The sequence below is a fragment of the Carassius gibelio genome, chromosome A19, assembly GCF_023724105.1.
Source record: "Carassius gibelio isolate Cgi1373 ecotype wild population from Czech Republic chromosome A19, carGib1.2-hapl.c, whole genome shotgun sequence".
NCBI classification, from domain to species: domain Eukaryota; kingdom Metazoa; phylum Chordata; class Actinopteri; order Cypriniformes; family Cyprinidae; genus Carassius; species Carassius gibelio.
Genome location: NC_068389.1, coordinates 22,983,068 through 22,998,411, shown reverse-complemented (window position 1 = coordinate 22,998,411; position 15,344 = coordinate 22,983,068). Strand labels below are relative to the sequence as shown.

General features: G+C 37.6%; 1 protein-coding gene across 1 annotated transcript in view; it reads left to right on the top strand.

Moving 5' to 3' along the window:
* Positions 1-15,344, top strand: part of LOC127934968 (ribosome biogenesis protein bop1) — a 72,176-nt gene that overhangs the window by 42,658 nt on the left and 14,174 nt on the right. The window contains exons 4-10 of the mRNA XM_052532559.1: positions 9,552-9,706; positions 9,787-9,904; positions 10,897-10,998; positions 11,360-11,572; positions 13,355-13,516; positions 14,338-14,418; positions 14,871-14,940. Coding sequence (XP_052388519.1) covers positions 9,552-9,706; positions 9,787-9,904; positions 10,897-10,998; positions 11,360-11,572; positions 13,355-13,516; positions 14,338-14,418; positions 14,871-14,940 — 901 coding nt within the window. The remainder of the gene's footprint in view (positions 1-9,551; positions 9,707-9,786; positions 9,905-10,896; positions 10,999-11,359; positions 11,573-13,354; positions 13,517-14,337; positions 14,419-14,870; positions 14,941-15,344) is intronic.

Here is a 15,344-nt window from a genome sequence, read left to right as displayed (position 1 = left end):
TAGTACTGCATCCTTCATAACTCCAAAAAGTCTTTATTTTTATTATATTTATAAGAGAAAGATAGTCTGTACCGATTTTTCCCGGAAAAACACGACCGGCTGGAGGCGTGACGTGTGGGCGGAGCTAAAGAATCACGAGTGCCAGTAGGCTTTTGAGTTGAGAGCGTTTGGAAGCTGTGACACAGATCCAGAGGCTGAAATTTAACAAGAGCAGCATCAGCAAAGGCGTCTCTATGTGGTATGTACTGAAACTGTATATATTTGCTTAGCGGTTTTGGAAAATAAAGTTCCACTTTATGTCGTCTTTTTTTTTTTTTTTTTTTTTTCAAGCTGTACATGTGGAAAGTGCAGTTTGATGACAACATCGCATGTTGTTTACTTGATGTGCTTACGCGCTGATAGCTAAGTTAACAACACACAGAGATATTTGAAGCAGTTTTACTCACCGCATGTGGTTCCAACACACGCTCGTGACCCTTTTTAGTTGGGAATGCATTATCCTTAAGAAATAAACGATGTGCAATCCGAAATGCAGGGAACAAACACAAACACTTGCACAACTCCGTTGATGCTCTGTAAAAATAAACTCCATCCACTGGTCCCTTTAATGCTGTTTCTCTTTTGGTAATCTGTGCAGGGTTGTCTTGCCCTGGCAACCAAAAACACACTTCTTTTGTGACTTTTCGCGACGCTCTCGCTCTGATCAGTGAATGTCTGTTGTGCTCTCAGTGCTGTGCTATACGGGAGCGCGCGCTCTTCCGGCAGAAGTGCCTTAGGACCCATATAAGGAAATTCCGCTCCATCTAACGTCACACAGAGCCATACTCGAAAAAAACTTTCCGAAACTTGTGACAAACCGGAAGAGGTTTTTTTGGAACAAAAATACTCCTTCAAACGTACAACTTAATTTTTGAAACTTTGTCCATGTTTAGCATGGGAATCCAACTCTTTAACAGTGTAAAAAACTCAGTATGCATGAAATAGCATTTCAACCCCCCTTTAACCATGATTCAAATCTGAGTCTCCCACATGCTTATAAAAAGGGAACATCCCAGTGCCACCCATTAAGATGCACACTTTCCTTTCAGTAACAAAATAAACACACAGCCAAAATGTCAGTAGTGAGAAAACAGCAGTTAAGAAAACATCTGATCATAGCATTTAAGTTTTTAGCGATAAGTTTATACATTTCACACTAAAGTTACATAAGGTCTTTATTCTACATTTTAGATATTAAATATTTTGAGAACAAATCAAAATTATGAGAAAAAAGTTGTAGAATTAGAAAGCACCACTGCACTTTCCAGATACTATTAATAACTTAGTACTGATCCAGATAATCATGCAGTTTCTTCTGAAGTTTGTATTTGGCACTAAAATGTGGTATGTTGTGTGATGTGTTATGTTTGCTGTCAGGATACTTGGCCTAAATCAGTTTCCTAATTCACCATATATTTTCTTTACAAATAATAACACTGATAATACAGAGTGCTACAATAATGATCCGGATAGTCATGCCTTTTCTTGTAATATTGGGATTTCCCTGCTCAAAGATTTTTACTTTCAGAGATTATTGAGCTTTTAATATCATTTTTTTTTTAACATGGCACTAAAATGCTGTTGTGCAAGTCGTTTTGTTTGTTGTTGTTTTTTATACTTTTATTTTATCCATCTAAATCCGGTAACTTCCCAGACCCACACAAAAGCCTCCGTTTTTTGGGATTGTGTCTGTCAGCGTTGGTGGTCAGTTAGCTCTTAGTAAAAACAAGGGGCTCGTCGTCCCTCAGGACTTTCTCTGCCATCCATCTGACAGACGTACAGGTGCTGTATCGCCCACCCATGCTCCCAATGCAGAGATCGACCTGGTCAACCAGACACATCCATAAACGTCTGAAGTATCAAACACACTTTCCTAATAGACTCTCTCTGCTTGTACAGGGACCAGGGACTCCGACCGCAAGCCCTGCATTCGATACACCACATCCGTAACCCTTCCTTCAGCTGTTTAAGGCATTATCAGAGCTTGGGTCTTATATCTCTGCTTTTAATAACCACCCCTTTTAAGGTGGCTGTTTGCTTTCACTAACTTTCATGGGAAAATTGGCCTCCACTCTGTCAGTTATTTCGAAGTCATTACTTTGCTGACAATGTGCTGTTTGTTTGGTATCTGTGGACAGGAACATCTTTGGATGTCGACATCACGATTAGACGCTCAGCTTGTCGGCCCGTATAAGCATCGCTTTAGATAAGTTGTAAGAAAGCGAAGAAGTGGTTTGCAAAATACAGCAGATGGACTTGTTTTGATCTGTCTGCTCGTGGGCGGCAAAGTGTGCTGCTACAGACGGTCGTCCAGCAGGGTCTGACCGGAGCACAATCATTATTACAAAACCTGATGTGGAGGACACTCATGGTGTGCAAACGGAGCAAGGCTGGCCGTACATGATCTGATCTTTACTTACTTGTGTATTGATTGATTTTTTTTTTTTCTTCTATTCAGTCAGTTCATTTGTTTACTTATATTCTTCAATGTATTGTTTTATTCATTTTACTTCTTTTTCATTATTCATTTACTTTATTCATTAGTCCATTCATTTGATTAGTTTTATTTATTCACTCATATATTGTCATTTCTATTACTCTTTTATGCTATGAGTTTTATTTTTTATTTTCTAATACGTTTATTCATGCACTTTATTATTTAATCCATTTAAGTATTTTTTTTTGCCTATTTTTTAATTCATTATTTTATTTTTATAATTTGCTTTTTCATTTATTTCATTCTTTTTTATTCATTTATATTATTCTTTATTAATTTATTGGATTTTTTTTTCATTTTATTTCATTTTGTTTTAGCTTTTGATTAATTTACTTGATTCTTTTATCCATTTACGTATTTATTTTATTAAATCTTTCTTTCTCCATTTGTGCATTCTTTTAATTATTTATCCAATTTACCCAATTTTATTTATTGATTTACTTTTTTTATTTTATCTATTTATTTATTGACTTATTTTAATTATTTACCCATTTATCTACCAAGATTTTTTACATCTTCTATTGCTTAAGTTATTGATTTTATTTTCCTGTTTATTTATTTACTCATTCTTTTATACGTTCAATTACTGTCATGAAAAATTACAGATTATTTTTAATGATTAATTAACTTGATTCTATTATTGACTCTATTGTACTTTTATTCAGTTCGTTCAGTTTTTTATTATTTAGCATTGTTTTTCATCTTATCAGCCGAGCCAAGTGTCTTATGTGTCTTATCAAATGAAAGAGTAAACCTTTAAGTGCAAGGGTTCAGAACCTCACACCTAAAAAGCTCACTGGTTCCCAATCACTGGTGAATATGACCTGGTACAGAACACAAAATAGAGGGTGATAACTTGCAGTCTTCTGCCAGCCAGACTGGCCCCAAATAGTTGCGTTAAAGATGAGTCGCAGATGTTTCAGGGCAAATAGTGTGACAGTATTGCGATTGAAAGCAGACTCTTCTTTTTAACTCTTTTCTAGAATACGTGTATATATTTTTTTTCCCCTACGCTTCCAGGATTCGCTGCCTGAGCGGGAATGCTTCACTTCCAGGCATGCAGTTCCCTCTCCAAAAACAACTTCCATTCAGTACTCCCAAGTGACAGCACGCTGGTGGGATGCTTTGCACTCTGGCTTTGAGCACCAGAGCCAAACGAGAAAGGGGGAAGAAGAGTAGAGGAGAAGAAAAATGAATGAGTTGCTGAAGCTGCAGTAAGGCAATGATTCTGCACCTTCATCAAGCGGCTCTGTCTTCTGCCACAATGGATTACGGCTCATCCTGACTCACACACGCAAGCCCGACCTGAATCACTTTTACTGACACTGGGAGGATGCAGCTTTCTCTCATGAGCCCATTCTGCTCAACTTCAAACACCAATCGGCGTGTAGGCCTGACTCACTTTGGCAGCGTGGCCAACTGGTGACGTCACATTCTCAGCAAGGATATAATTTCCATTCTGTGGAAAGACACCCTGTCCTGTGTCATTATTACTGTGTGTTTTGCTCCTGTTAGAGGCTCCTGGCGATTTCTGTTTTGTGTCAGGAGGCAATTCTCTGCGGCTTGGAGCCAGCCGCTGGAAATGGGCATTTGAACGCTTTGATGAATTTGGTAGCATTAAGGCCGTCTGCTCTTTCCTTCTGTCTAGACGGCTTCAGGTTGTTGTCAGCATTTAAGAAAGTGACAGTGTCATTTTTTTTAGTTTGGGCACAAGTCGTGGTGCTTTCCCTCATGATGTAATGCCCTGTCTGACAGACATAATGGGTTATTTTGGGAAGCTGGTCAGATTGTAGCAGTAAAATTGAAAAGACATTCATATTTAGAAAGAAAAGGTTTATTTGTGTGTTTTTTTTCCTGTCCGTAATCTCCTGCTCATTTCCATTAATCCACTGCACATTTATGCACTGTCACACCATCTACGACCACACGGATCTGTTTTGCCAAGTCTTGGAAAATATACCATCACTTGAAACCCATATCTGCTCTGGTTTACCCCACATTCTCTTTTATTCAAACAAACAGTACTTGCTGAATCATTTTGAATAGTGTTTGTTTTGCCATATTATTTTGATCTTGACCTCATTACGAAAGATGAAGTCACGACTTTCACAAATTCCATGCTGCAATTCCAAGGATTTCCCGTAGCCAAGGAATTCCGCCACCATGAGGCAGAGGTCAACGGTGTCGAGGAGCGGAAAATGTGAGCCGTTCTCTTGAAAGACAGACCTGCAGATTTTCCTTCAGCTCTTCTGACAGCACCACCGACTTTATTTTTACCCACAGTTCTTATGGACATCACGGTGAGAACGGCCTCTTTTACTCTGTTATTACTGGGGTTTTTAAAGACTCCTGACCTGATTTGATGGATTAACCTGTCACGTATCTGCCACCGCCATATTGATGGGCCAGTGCCACTTTGGCCTGTGAACCCGTGGAACCCAGCAGAGAGCCGCGTCCTTTCCAAAACGGGACCACCTGCCTGAGTCATCCGTTTAATGATCAGATGCATTCAATCATTCACTGCTGGAGCTCTCAGAATCCTGTTTCTGCATGCTGACTGACACCAAACTCACTGCTGCTCTGCCTTCTTAAAGGAATAGCTTGTGGAAATGTGCTGTTTCTTTAAACAGAACAAGAAAAAGCACTATAAATGTAACCCAAATCACTTATACAATATTTCAAGTCTTCTGCAGTGTTATCATAATAAACTAAAACAATCTGAATCTGATTACCGTATGTATATACTGAATATAATCTGAAACTGTAAAAAAAAAAAAAAAAAAAAAAAAAGAATATATATATATATATATATATATATATATATATATATAGAGAGAGAGAGAGAGATAGATATACAAACACACTTAATAGTACCTTAAAAATATTACAATAAAACAGGTCTTCAGCAAAAGTAGCAAAGTAATCAGTATGTTTTTTTTTTTGGGAATCAACCCTAGGATCTGTTGCCAGCATTAGGCTGTAGTAGCAGAGCTGTTTCATTCAGTCAAACTTCAGTGTTCAGGCTTGCATCGTTTCTTTACAAAACATTGGTGCAATTCCACATTTTTAGTGTTCTCCGGTTCCCAGCGAGGTTGGTGGCTCTCAGTGTGGCCGAATTCTCCCCTTTACGAGTGTCCCTCATGAACATCTGGGGGGTCATGTTCACTCTGTGGTCTGTGAAATGTGTGAAAGCATGGGGCACCTTTGTGAGATGCGGGCCCGCTCTGTTTGATGTTGTCCTGTAAAGAATCCGTTTCATGGGTGAGGCATCCTACCAGAGACCTTGTAAAACACAAAATATTACGTCATTACAGTCTGCACTTCCTTGCTTTTTTTTTTTTAAGACCCTCCTTCTTGTATGCCATGTAGGTATATAATGTGTATATATATATAATACGCTAATATATACTACTTTTAATCAGCAAGTGTGTGTATGTGTGTGTATGTGTGTATATATATATATATATATATATATATATATATATATATATATATAGAGAGAGAGAGAGAGAGAGAGAGAGAGAGAGAGAGAGAGAGAGAGAGAGAGAGAGAGAGAGAGAGAGAGAGAGAGAGAGAGAGTTGTATATAATATTATTAGCCACACCTAATAAATAAAAGGTGCAGTAAATGGCCCGAAATCCAAGGCTGAAGCAGTTTTCTTTAGTGTATGAATGCTAAAAGTGAAGTGTAAATGGAGTTTGAGGTGATGAATTAGGTTCGATGCATACTCTAAAGTATGTACTTCCCATCAGCAGTGAAGTATGTACTTTCAATGCGTAGGTGAAGTATGTGAATTGAGATTCAGCCAGAGGTTTTTTTTAAAGCTGATAAATGTCACGAAGATCGTCCTCTAAAGCTCTGCGCATATATTTCTGGATTGACAGTCAGATTTCTCAGGTGGTTTGTGAGGAGGGAATTTTTTCCACTTGTCTCCTGGAGTTTAATGATGTGGTGTGGAAATATCAGGCGTAGAGGTGCAGGCTGCCAGCAGCGAGGTTTCTGACCATCTTTCCTCGAAGCTTCTGTCAAAAACGCACACACGATCAGCAGTCAGTCTCCCATCTCGCCGTCCCCACCGCAGTCTGAACAGGAAGTTGATAAGAGCGTGCGGTAAGGGGCAGATCAACTGCATTCAGCGTTCTGGACTGACTGACACTTAATAAAAGCAGTGTTCAGCAGCTCAATTGAAAGCAGGTGAGCTATGCGTGTGATGTCCTACTGAGAAGAGCCGAGTTTGAGTGTGACCCTGTTGACCTTTCTAGCACGCTTTCTTCTGATCTTGCAATCTGTAGTATTCAAGACAACACTTTTATTGTGCACAATTCATGTATCTAACCGAATGATTTGCAGCAAAAAAGCACCCATTATTTCCGGCATCGTGAGCAACAAGCAACTGTTGCTCATTTGCATAAAGCTGAGCTTTTGAAGTTCAATGCAAATGACCAGTGATGTGATCGAGACAGTGTGAACGAGGTTTAGAGAAAATATTTTTCATCATGTTTAAATATTATGTCCACCAGAACTAAGACAATCTTGGCAGGGAAATTAATAATTTAATGATAAAAATGTATAAATTATTTTATCAGAAATAATTATATCCCAGCCTAATATGTTGCAGTAAAATCAAGTCCTAATCTACATTTGTGATTTATATCTCTTTTATATTAATATCATTATTTTCTGCCAAATATTCTAATATGAAGATTAATTCCTGTTATATTTTATGCAAGCAGCCTTTAAAAATATATATTTTTTGACCAGTAGTGTTAAATACGATGTATTTTATAATATTAAATTGTATGAAACTTGATTTAATATATTATGCTTATATGATATTAACATGATTTACATGATATTAAGTCACTAAAAAATTTATATTTTACTTTAGTTGAAAAATTAAATAGTCATCTGGTTGTGCAGTAGTTGGTTTCACCGTTTAAATGACCAAAATACTAGTTGTCTCAATGCTTAGAAGCACTTTAAGCACTTTTCTGAAAGCTCTGTGAAGATCCAGTGACAATCTGTGACGCCTCCACACAGGAAGTATCAGATTTGCAAGACTTACTTTCCTTCTGTCGTGCTTTCACCATCTTGGAACTGATTCCTTCAAGTTGGCATGGATGCCAGTCGCACCAGACAACACAAGCACTTCAGTCGGCTAGACATCAAGATTACTGTTAATATGTCTCATAGACATATTTAGATTACATTACAGTCAGAGATGTCTGTGAGGTGGTCGGCATTAGCCAATCAGACGTGAGCCTTTGAAGATGAGTGGCTTGTGGGCGTGGCCTCTGCAGCTGCTGTCGGCTGTGTGTGAAAGCGTGACAGCGCTGCCCACTCGGACCTAATTGGATATGGTAGGGGTGTTTTTATAGAAATCACTCACAGGTGTAGGACCTGCTTTAAAGTGGTGCTTGCAACCTCTGAGAACTTTCAGCTGTCTGCCGTTACCCGAGTGTGTTTGTGCGAGCGAGAGCGTGTGTGTGCATCTTTCCCAGACAAAGAAATCTCTATTTTCAGACCCAAGCTCTGTTTGGTTTATTAGCAGTCCTAACTGTTTAATGTTCTTGTGGCATACTGTAAAGTGGGCAGGTTAGTGAGCTTAAAAGGCGTATGGTTTTCTACACCTGCAGAACTGAGGCCTTCCTGACGCACAGCTGTAACCTGACCGTGACTGCTAGTAAAGAAGGTCGAGGGAATGACAACTGTTCAGTTTAGTAGGGCTGCGAATCAACTGATGGTACAATGGTATATTGATAACGTGGTCGCAATATAATAAAGTAGTGGTTCTTATGTATGTTGTTATTCAAATATGTTGTTTTATGATCTTCACACACTTCTCATTCATCTGTATTAAACTTCACTGCTTTGCACAATGATTTTCAGAGCTTGTTCTGAGTTTTTCTGTGATCTTTACTAGTATTAAAGGTCAAAGTATGATTTATAGGTCATTTATCACAAATGTATTTAACTATATTTTCCATTTTCTTTTATATAATACAAATTTATATATGACATTTAGTATTTTATATACATGAAGTATTTGAAATATGTAATGTATTGAATATTATATTAGACATTTGTGTGTGTGTGTGTGTGTGTGTGTGTGTGTGTGTGTGTGTGTGTGTGTGTGTGTGTGTGTGTGTGTGTGTGTGTGTGTGTGTTTGCTCTTGTTTTTGTGACACATCAGGACACAACTCTGTATAATGACATGGGTATGACACAGGTATTACAAGGAGAGGGTGACTTATGAGGACATAACTAATGTCCCCATTTTTCAAAATGCTTCTAAATCAGAGAGAATTAGTTTTTTGAGAAAGTAAAAATGCACAAAGTCTCCTGTTAGGGTTAGGTGTAGGGTTGGTGTAGGTCCATAGAGTATACAGTTTCTACAGTATAAAAACCATTACGCCTATGGGATGTCCCCACTTTTCACAAAAACAAATGTGTGTGTGTGTGTAAATAAGATATGTATTATGTCTAGTATTTTATATATTGTTTACAGTTCTGCACATTTTAGGTCACTGATAAATGTCTTCATACAATCTATATTTTATTAATACATTTTTCCAAATATTTTTATACATATTATATTTGTGTGTGTATATATAAAGTATATTATGTTATATAATTAATATAATGTTTTAGAATACATGTATAATGTTATATTTGATGTAATATTTAAAATGATTTATTTGCTTGCATACGATTCTGCACTATTTCTAGGTCACTAATCATAAAAGAAAGTTTTAAAAGAAAAAGGATTTTCAGTTTGATCCTGTCAAATACTTTGTCTTGATGTTAAACTAATATTTAATTTGTAAGTTTTTTTTACAAAAAAAATGATCCATATGGGTATGACAGAGATCAACGCAAATTTAGCTTTCTTTAACACAAACCAGTCTTACTCTGCAGGTACTAGAGAAACGCAAAATATTCTGTGGTGTTGAGCTAAATCTACACTTGTTGAGATTCCCTGTTAATCTTTATCACGTTCTCTGTCCGTTCACAGGATATCCGTAACACCGTCGGCAACATCCCTATGGAGTGGTACAAGGATTATCCCCACATCGGATATGATCTGGAGGGCAAGAAGATCTTTAAACCAATCAGAAACAAAGATGAGCTGGATGAGTTTCTCGACAAGATGGAGAATCCCGATTACTGGTGAGGAGCATCTGGAACGTCCATTTAAACTCATTCAACCTCTGTAATTGTTTAGCACTCATCCTGTCTGTCATTACTAGGCGTACCGTCCAAGACAAGATGACGGGGGCTGATATCCGTCTGTCGGATGAGCAGGTGGACCTCGTGCACCGTCTGCAGCAGGGCAAGTTCGGTGACGTCAACTTCAACGAATACGAGGTATGCCGATCTGGTTTTCCGCTCTGTTGGTGTTGGATTCGACACAGATCCGACAGTAACAGAATTTGTCACCTCAACATCTGCAGTCTGGTCTGTGAAAACCTCTTTAAATAGACTTCTAGATAATAACCCCAGCGCACGATGAGGAAAAAATGAAGCTCGTCAAATTACTCCTCTCGTTTACGAATCCACACGAAGCCCAGTCTGAGTCGCGCTCGCCGCCGACTGATGAAGTAACGAAACATTAACATGAGCGCAATTAGCCATCTTAAGAAAAACACATCAGCATCGGCTGACCTACGCAGGAGGTAATGAGTCTGGATGGTGTCATGGCCACCGTTTAACTGTTTCGATTTTGCAAGCAGCAGCGCTAATTGTCTCTCTTGGCAAAAACAGGAAGTGAGTCAGTCCACAGCTGGTCTGTCTGTGATCAGTTAGTCGACCTCAGACAGGCTTTAAAGTGAGTGAGCGTGAAAAAACCACCTGTCATCTGACTGCGACTCATTGCGTAAACGTTTAGGTTCTACATAATAGAAAATTCCTGCACATGCATGCATATATATAAAATAAATAAAATAAAAGACTACACAGCAATTTTCTATCATAAAACAAATGATAAATCTCTTTATAATAGAAAATTGCTCTGGGCATCTTTTATATGAATGTCAAAATAAAGGCTAAAATATTAAAGCAAACTTAAGACAATTATAATTTAATAATTTATATGCGATTATATATAAATAATTATAATGTGTGTGTGTGTGTGTGTGTGTGTGTGTGTGTGTATATATATAAGCATGCAAAGCATTACAGCTCATATAGGTTTAAACATTTCGCAAAAGTGCTATTCATTTACTAAGGTCTTTAAAGTGTAGAAAGTTCTTACCTCATCTTTAATAGTGTGTAAAGTAATAACGATATGATGTCATTGATTAAACTCTTACTCTGCATTTATGTTTTATTGTGTCTCTCTGTTGTACTTGTGTTTCTAGCCTGCGATTGACTTCTTCTCCAGTGAAGTGATGATTCACCCCGTCACCAACAGGCCTCAGGATAAACGCAGCTTTATTCCTTCACTTATCGAGAAAGAGAAGGCAAGTTTTGTTGTCTTTGTGACACCTTACAGTTTCTGTTTATGTTGAAAGCATATATTTAGCGTGAATCAGGAAACGGCATGAGAATAGTCATGTTTCGTCTTCTAACTGCTCCCAGCTGGGCTGCGTTACAAATAATGATTCCCACATAGTTTTTCAAGTGAAAAGATGGGGATCTGAAATTGGACATTGAAAGTAATCTGATTCCGGTCACTATATACAATGCGGTTGATTCAGTGAACCAGTGATGTGTGCAGCGAGTTTTTAGTAATGATCGTACACATGTGCTCTCAATCATGACAATGATGTGTTACTGTGTGTTTGTGTTTGTACCCTATCTGCATCTATCTCTGTCTGTTAGGTCGGGAAGTTGGTCCATGCCATAAAAATGGGCTGGATCAAGCCACGCAGACCCAAGGAAACCACCCCACAGTACTATGACCTGTGGGCAAAGGAGGACCCCAACAGCATCCTGGGACGCCACAAAATGCACGTCCCAGCACCCAAGATGAAGCTTCCTGGTCACGAAGAGTCATACAACCCTCCTCCAGAATACCTGATGTCAGAGGAAGAGGTGCGTTTTTAAGGAAACGTTCATCTACATTTGTCAAATGTCATTATTTACTCACCCTTATGTCACACGTGATATCACTGCTTTAAAATAACAAAACAAAAAAACACCATTAAAGTCATCCAGTGCCATTAAGCCTGGTGCAACATGTCTAAAAGTGACAGTTTCAACTTTAAAAAAATATGCATTTTTATAATCAAATCTGATAATTATATCTTCAGTTAAATTAATTAAAAACATTAACAAGTGACTCAAATTAATATTATATATTCGGGTAACATAAGAAACTTATTTATATCCCTTATAGCATAGTATTTACATTATATATATATTAGGGCTGTCAAATGATTAAAATTTTTAATCAAATTAATCAGAATTTTCAGTGGATTAATCATGATTAATCACTATTTGCAAACCATGCCATTTAACTACTGATAGTGTAAGAGTTACCAGTGGTTAAATATAGCCACATATCTATGAAATTATGCATAGAGAAACTCGAAAGAATGAACTCAGAAACACAAACATGCGCCCTCTGCACTCTGGGCACTCTTGTTTTTAGGAGGTGTTCATTTGCTCTGCCACAATACTTTATGATCGATATTTTCACGTTCTGAAGGCTTCAAGTGCCAGTAAAACCAAGTAAAAATGCAAATGCTTTTCCAAACAGCTGTAATTTTCGCTGTATTGCATGTAGGCGTTCTGGGCATGCGCAGTGTGAAACACAGGACGCTATAACAGGAAGAAGCTCCAGCGTATCAAATACCAAAGTCGTCTCTGTTTATCGAGCTTGGCATGAATGTATTTGAGAGTAACTGGGGTAAAACCTTAAGCTTCTTCTGTGTTTTCGTCGCAGTGCTCGCCGCTGTTTTTTACTATCTTGAGAATTCAGAGATCGACGAGACTTTCCTGACCTAAATAATTTGTCACACTGCACATGCGTGAAATGCGTTAAAAAATTTGGCGTACTTAACGACAAACAACTAATTAACGCCGTTAACGCGCTATTTTTGACAGCCCTAATATATATATATATATATATATATATATATATATATATAGTATAAAATACATATTTATATTTTAGAATTAATAATTATTAATATTAATATTTATTAGTGTATTAAAATATTACATCTACACTGCCTTTCTATTTTGCTGTCTATAATCTGTTTGCTAAACATACACTTGCTTTATAAAGTCATACAATTAACAGAGAATCACTCGCTTTCAGAGTCTTTATGCAAAACGGAAATGCATTTAATTTATGCTGTTTGCATATTAAAAAAATATAACCGTCAAATGTAAATTATACACTGCAGAAAAACATCTTTGATGCACATTTAACAGCACACAAATAAAGATTATCGGTAAATAAAAATGACTTCATATTTTGAATGCGTCATGTGTACCGCTTTGTTGAGATTTGGTCGCTATGATCTGGAAAAGAACAGCATGTGTGCTGAACTCACTGATGAGTTCTTGGCAACAGAAGAGTAAATAAAGGCGATTCGTTTTGAGTGAACTCTTCCTTTCAAATGTCACTCATATCATTTCACACCTGTGCCTCCAGCTCCATTAGGCCTCTACAATTTGCCTATAAGTCATTTGCGTGTGCTTTACATGCCATAGTAAACTCTGTGGAAACACGTGCATCCCCTCTGCAAGTTAATCTTTATATGCAACCAAATTTTGACCCCAATTTTGCCTGCACCTGTTCTTTAGTCCGGCTTTGTCAGAGTTCTCATAACGTTTGCTCTTTGTTGTGTGTGTGTGTTTGTTCAGAGACTGGCATGGGAGCAGCAGGACCCCGAGGACAGGAAGTTGAGTTTCCTGCCACAGAAGTTCGCCTGCCTGCGGGCTGTTCCTGCGTACTCGCGCTTCATTCACGAAAGGTTCGAGCGCTGCCTCGACCTGTACCTGTGTCCCCGGCAGCGCAAGATGAGGGTGAGATGCATATCCATCTGGTTCTGTACAAACAAACAGTACAGGCAGTACTCAGAAGATGAAGATGACTTTACTGTCACCAAACAGAATAACGAATTACAGAATGACCAAGAAAAGTCACAATTGTATATCTTCAGTGTCTGTGTGTGTGTGTGTCTGTGTGTGTGTGTATGCGTGTATGTGTCTGGATTTAGTTGTAGATATTCAGCAGTTCAGCAATTTATCGACAGCAACACAGCAGTGTGATGACAAATTACATTAGATAATATAGATAAATGTTATAAAATAATAAATGACATGGATATTATTTTTCATCTACATACAAAGATACTTAAAATATTTAAAATGTTTTATATGTGTGTTTTTACATTATTAACAATTATTTCCTATATATAAAGGAAATGAATTAAAAATGTACCTTATTTACTATTATAATGAATACATTACCGAGCATAATTCATTATATAAAAATAAAATGTACATATTTGAGCAAAAATTTAAAATATTTATTAAATTAACAGTATGAAATAAGTCAAGTAGCTAGAAAGTAGATGCATTTTGATTTATTTATATATATATATATATATATATATATATATATATAATTATTTTTTTTTTTATTTTTTTTTACTTTTAAATTTGTTATGCTTTATACTGCTTTATTATATAATATACATTTCTTATATTTTTAAATGGATGCAAACAATTATATAACCAAGCCTTCCTCCAATAGCATATCATATTACTGAACCGTTGCAAAAGCTCTCATCTCTAAATTTGTTTTAACAGGAATATTGTCCTTTGTTATTCTTATTATTCAGGTGAATGTGAACCCAGAAGACCTGATTCCTAAACTTCCCAAACCCAAAGACCTGCAGCCCTTCCCAACCACACAGTCTCTGGTACGTCATCTTCAACTGGTCTGGGATCATGTTAACAGCCTGATTGGGATGATGACAGTCAGAGGAGCAGCTTGTAGATCAGATACTCGTGATATTTCTAGCCTAGACTTTATAATGGCAGGACTGTGAGCTCTGATTTTATTGAGACAGGAAACCATATTGCTTACTGTACCGCATGGGTGAAAAAGATCAGAAGGCGAATATTTTTGTTGTTGAAATTGTAGACTGTGGCTGTAAAACTGCAGACATGTAACAGGGTTTGTCTGTCATTATTTTGGACTGGGTTAAAGAAGAACAAAAAAGTTAATAAATCAACTAAATAAGTTTAGTGGTAATGTACTAATGTGAAATAATAGTCCTGAGCATGTCCTTGAACGATCTCTCACTGTCTGCTTTTCCTCTCTGCTGTTTCTGAATGTTATGTTGATGTTGCTGGTGTTTGTGTATGACAGGTGTACCGCGGACACTCTAGTCTGGTCCGAAGCATCAGCGTTTCTCCCAGCGGACAGTGGCTTGTGTCCGGTGAGTCCCATCTTTCCCTGTTCATAATTCACCCTGATTTTCGACAGATATTCCCACTGAAACATCCCAGACAGATAGCAGTGACAATAAGGGTTAGGAACCGAGAACCCGTTCTGTTTTTTAAAAAGAACCGGAACCGTGAGCAATTTCGAAGTTTTTGGTTCTGAAAATGGTTCTGTGACACGTGACTAAGCGCTATGAGCAGCCTTGTGCCGGTGTTTTGACGATTTGCAATTTCCCGTAGCCAAATAACAGAAACGCTGCCCTGCCTCTTTAATTACGGAGCACATTGTTTCCAATGAGACGGGCCGCGTCGGGCTGCTGAACACATCATTTCTCACGACTGTACGCGCACTCGGGCTTTTGATAACTGTGTATGTCGTTACATTTATATCTGTAACATT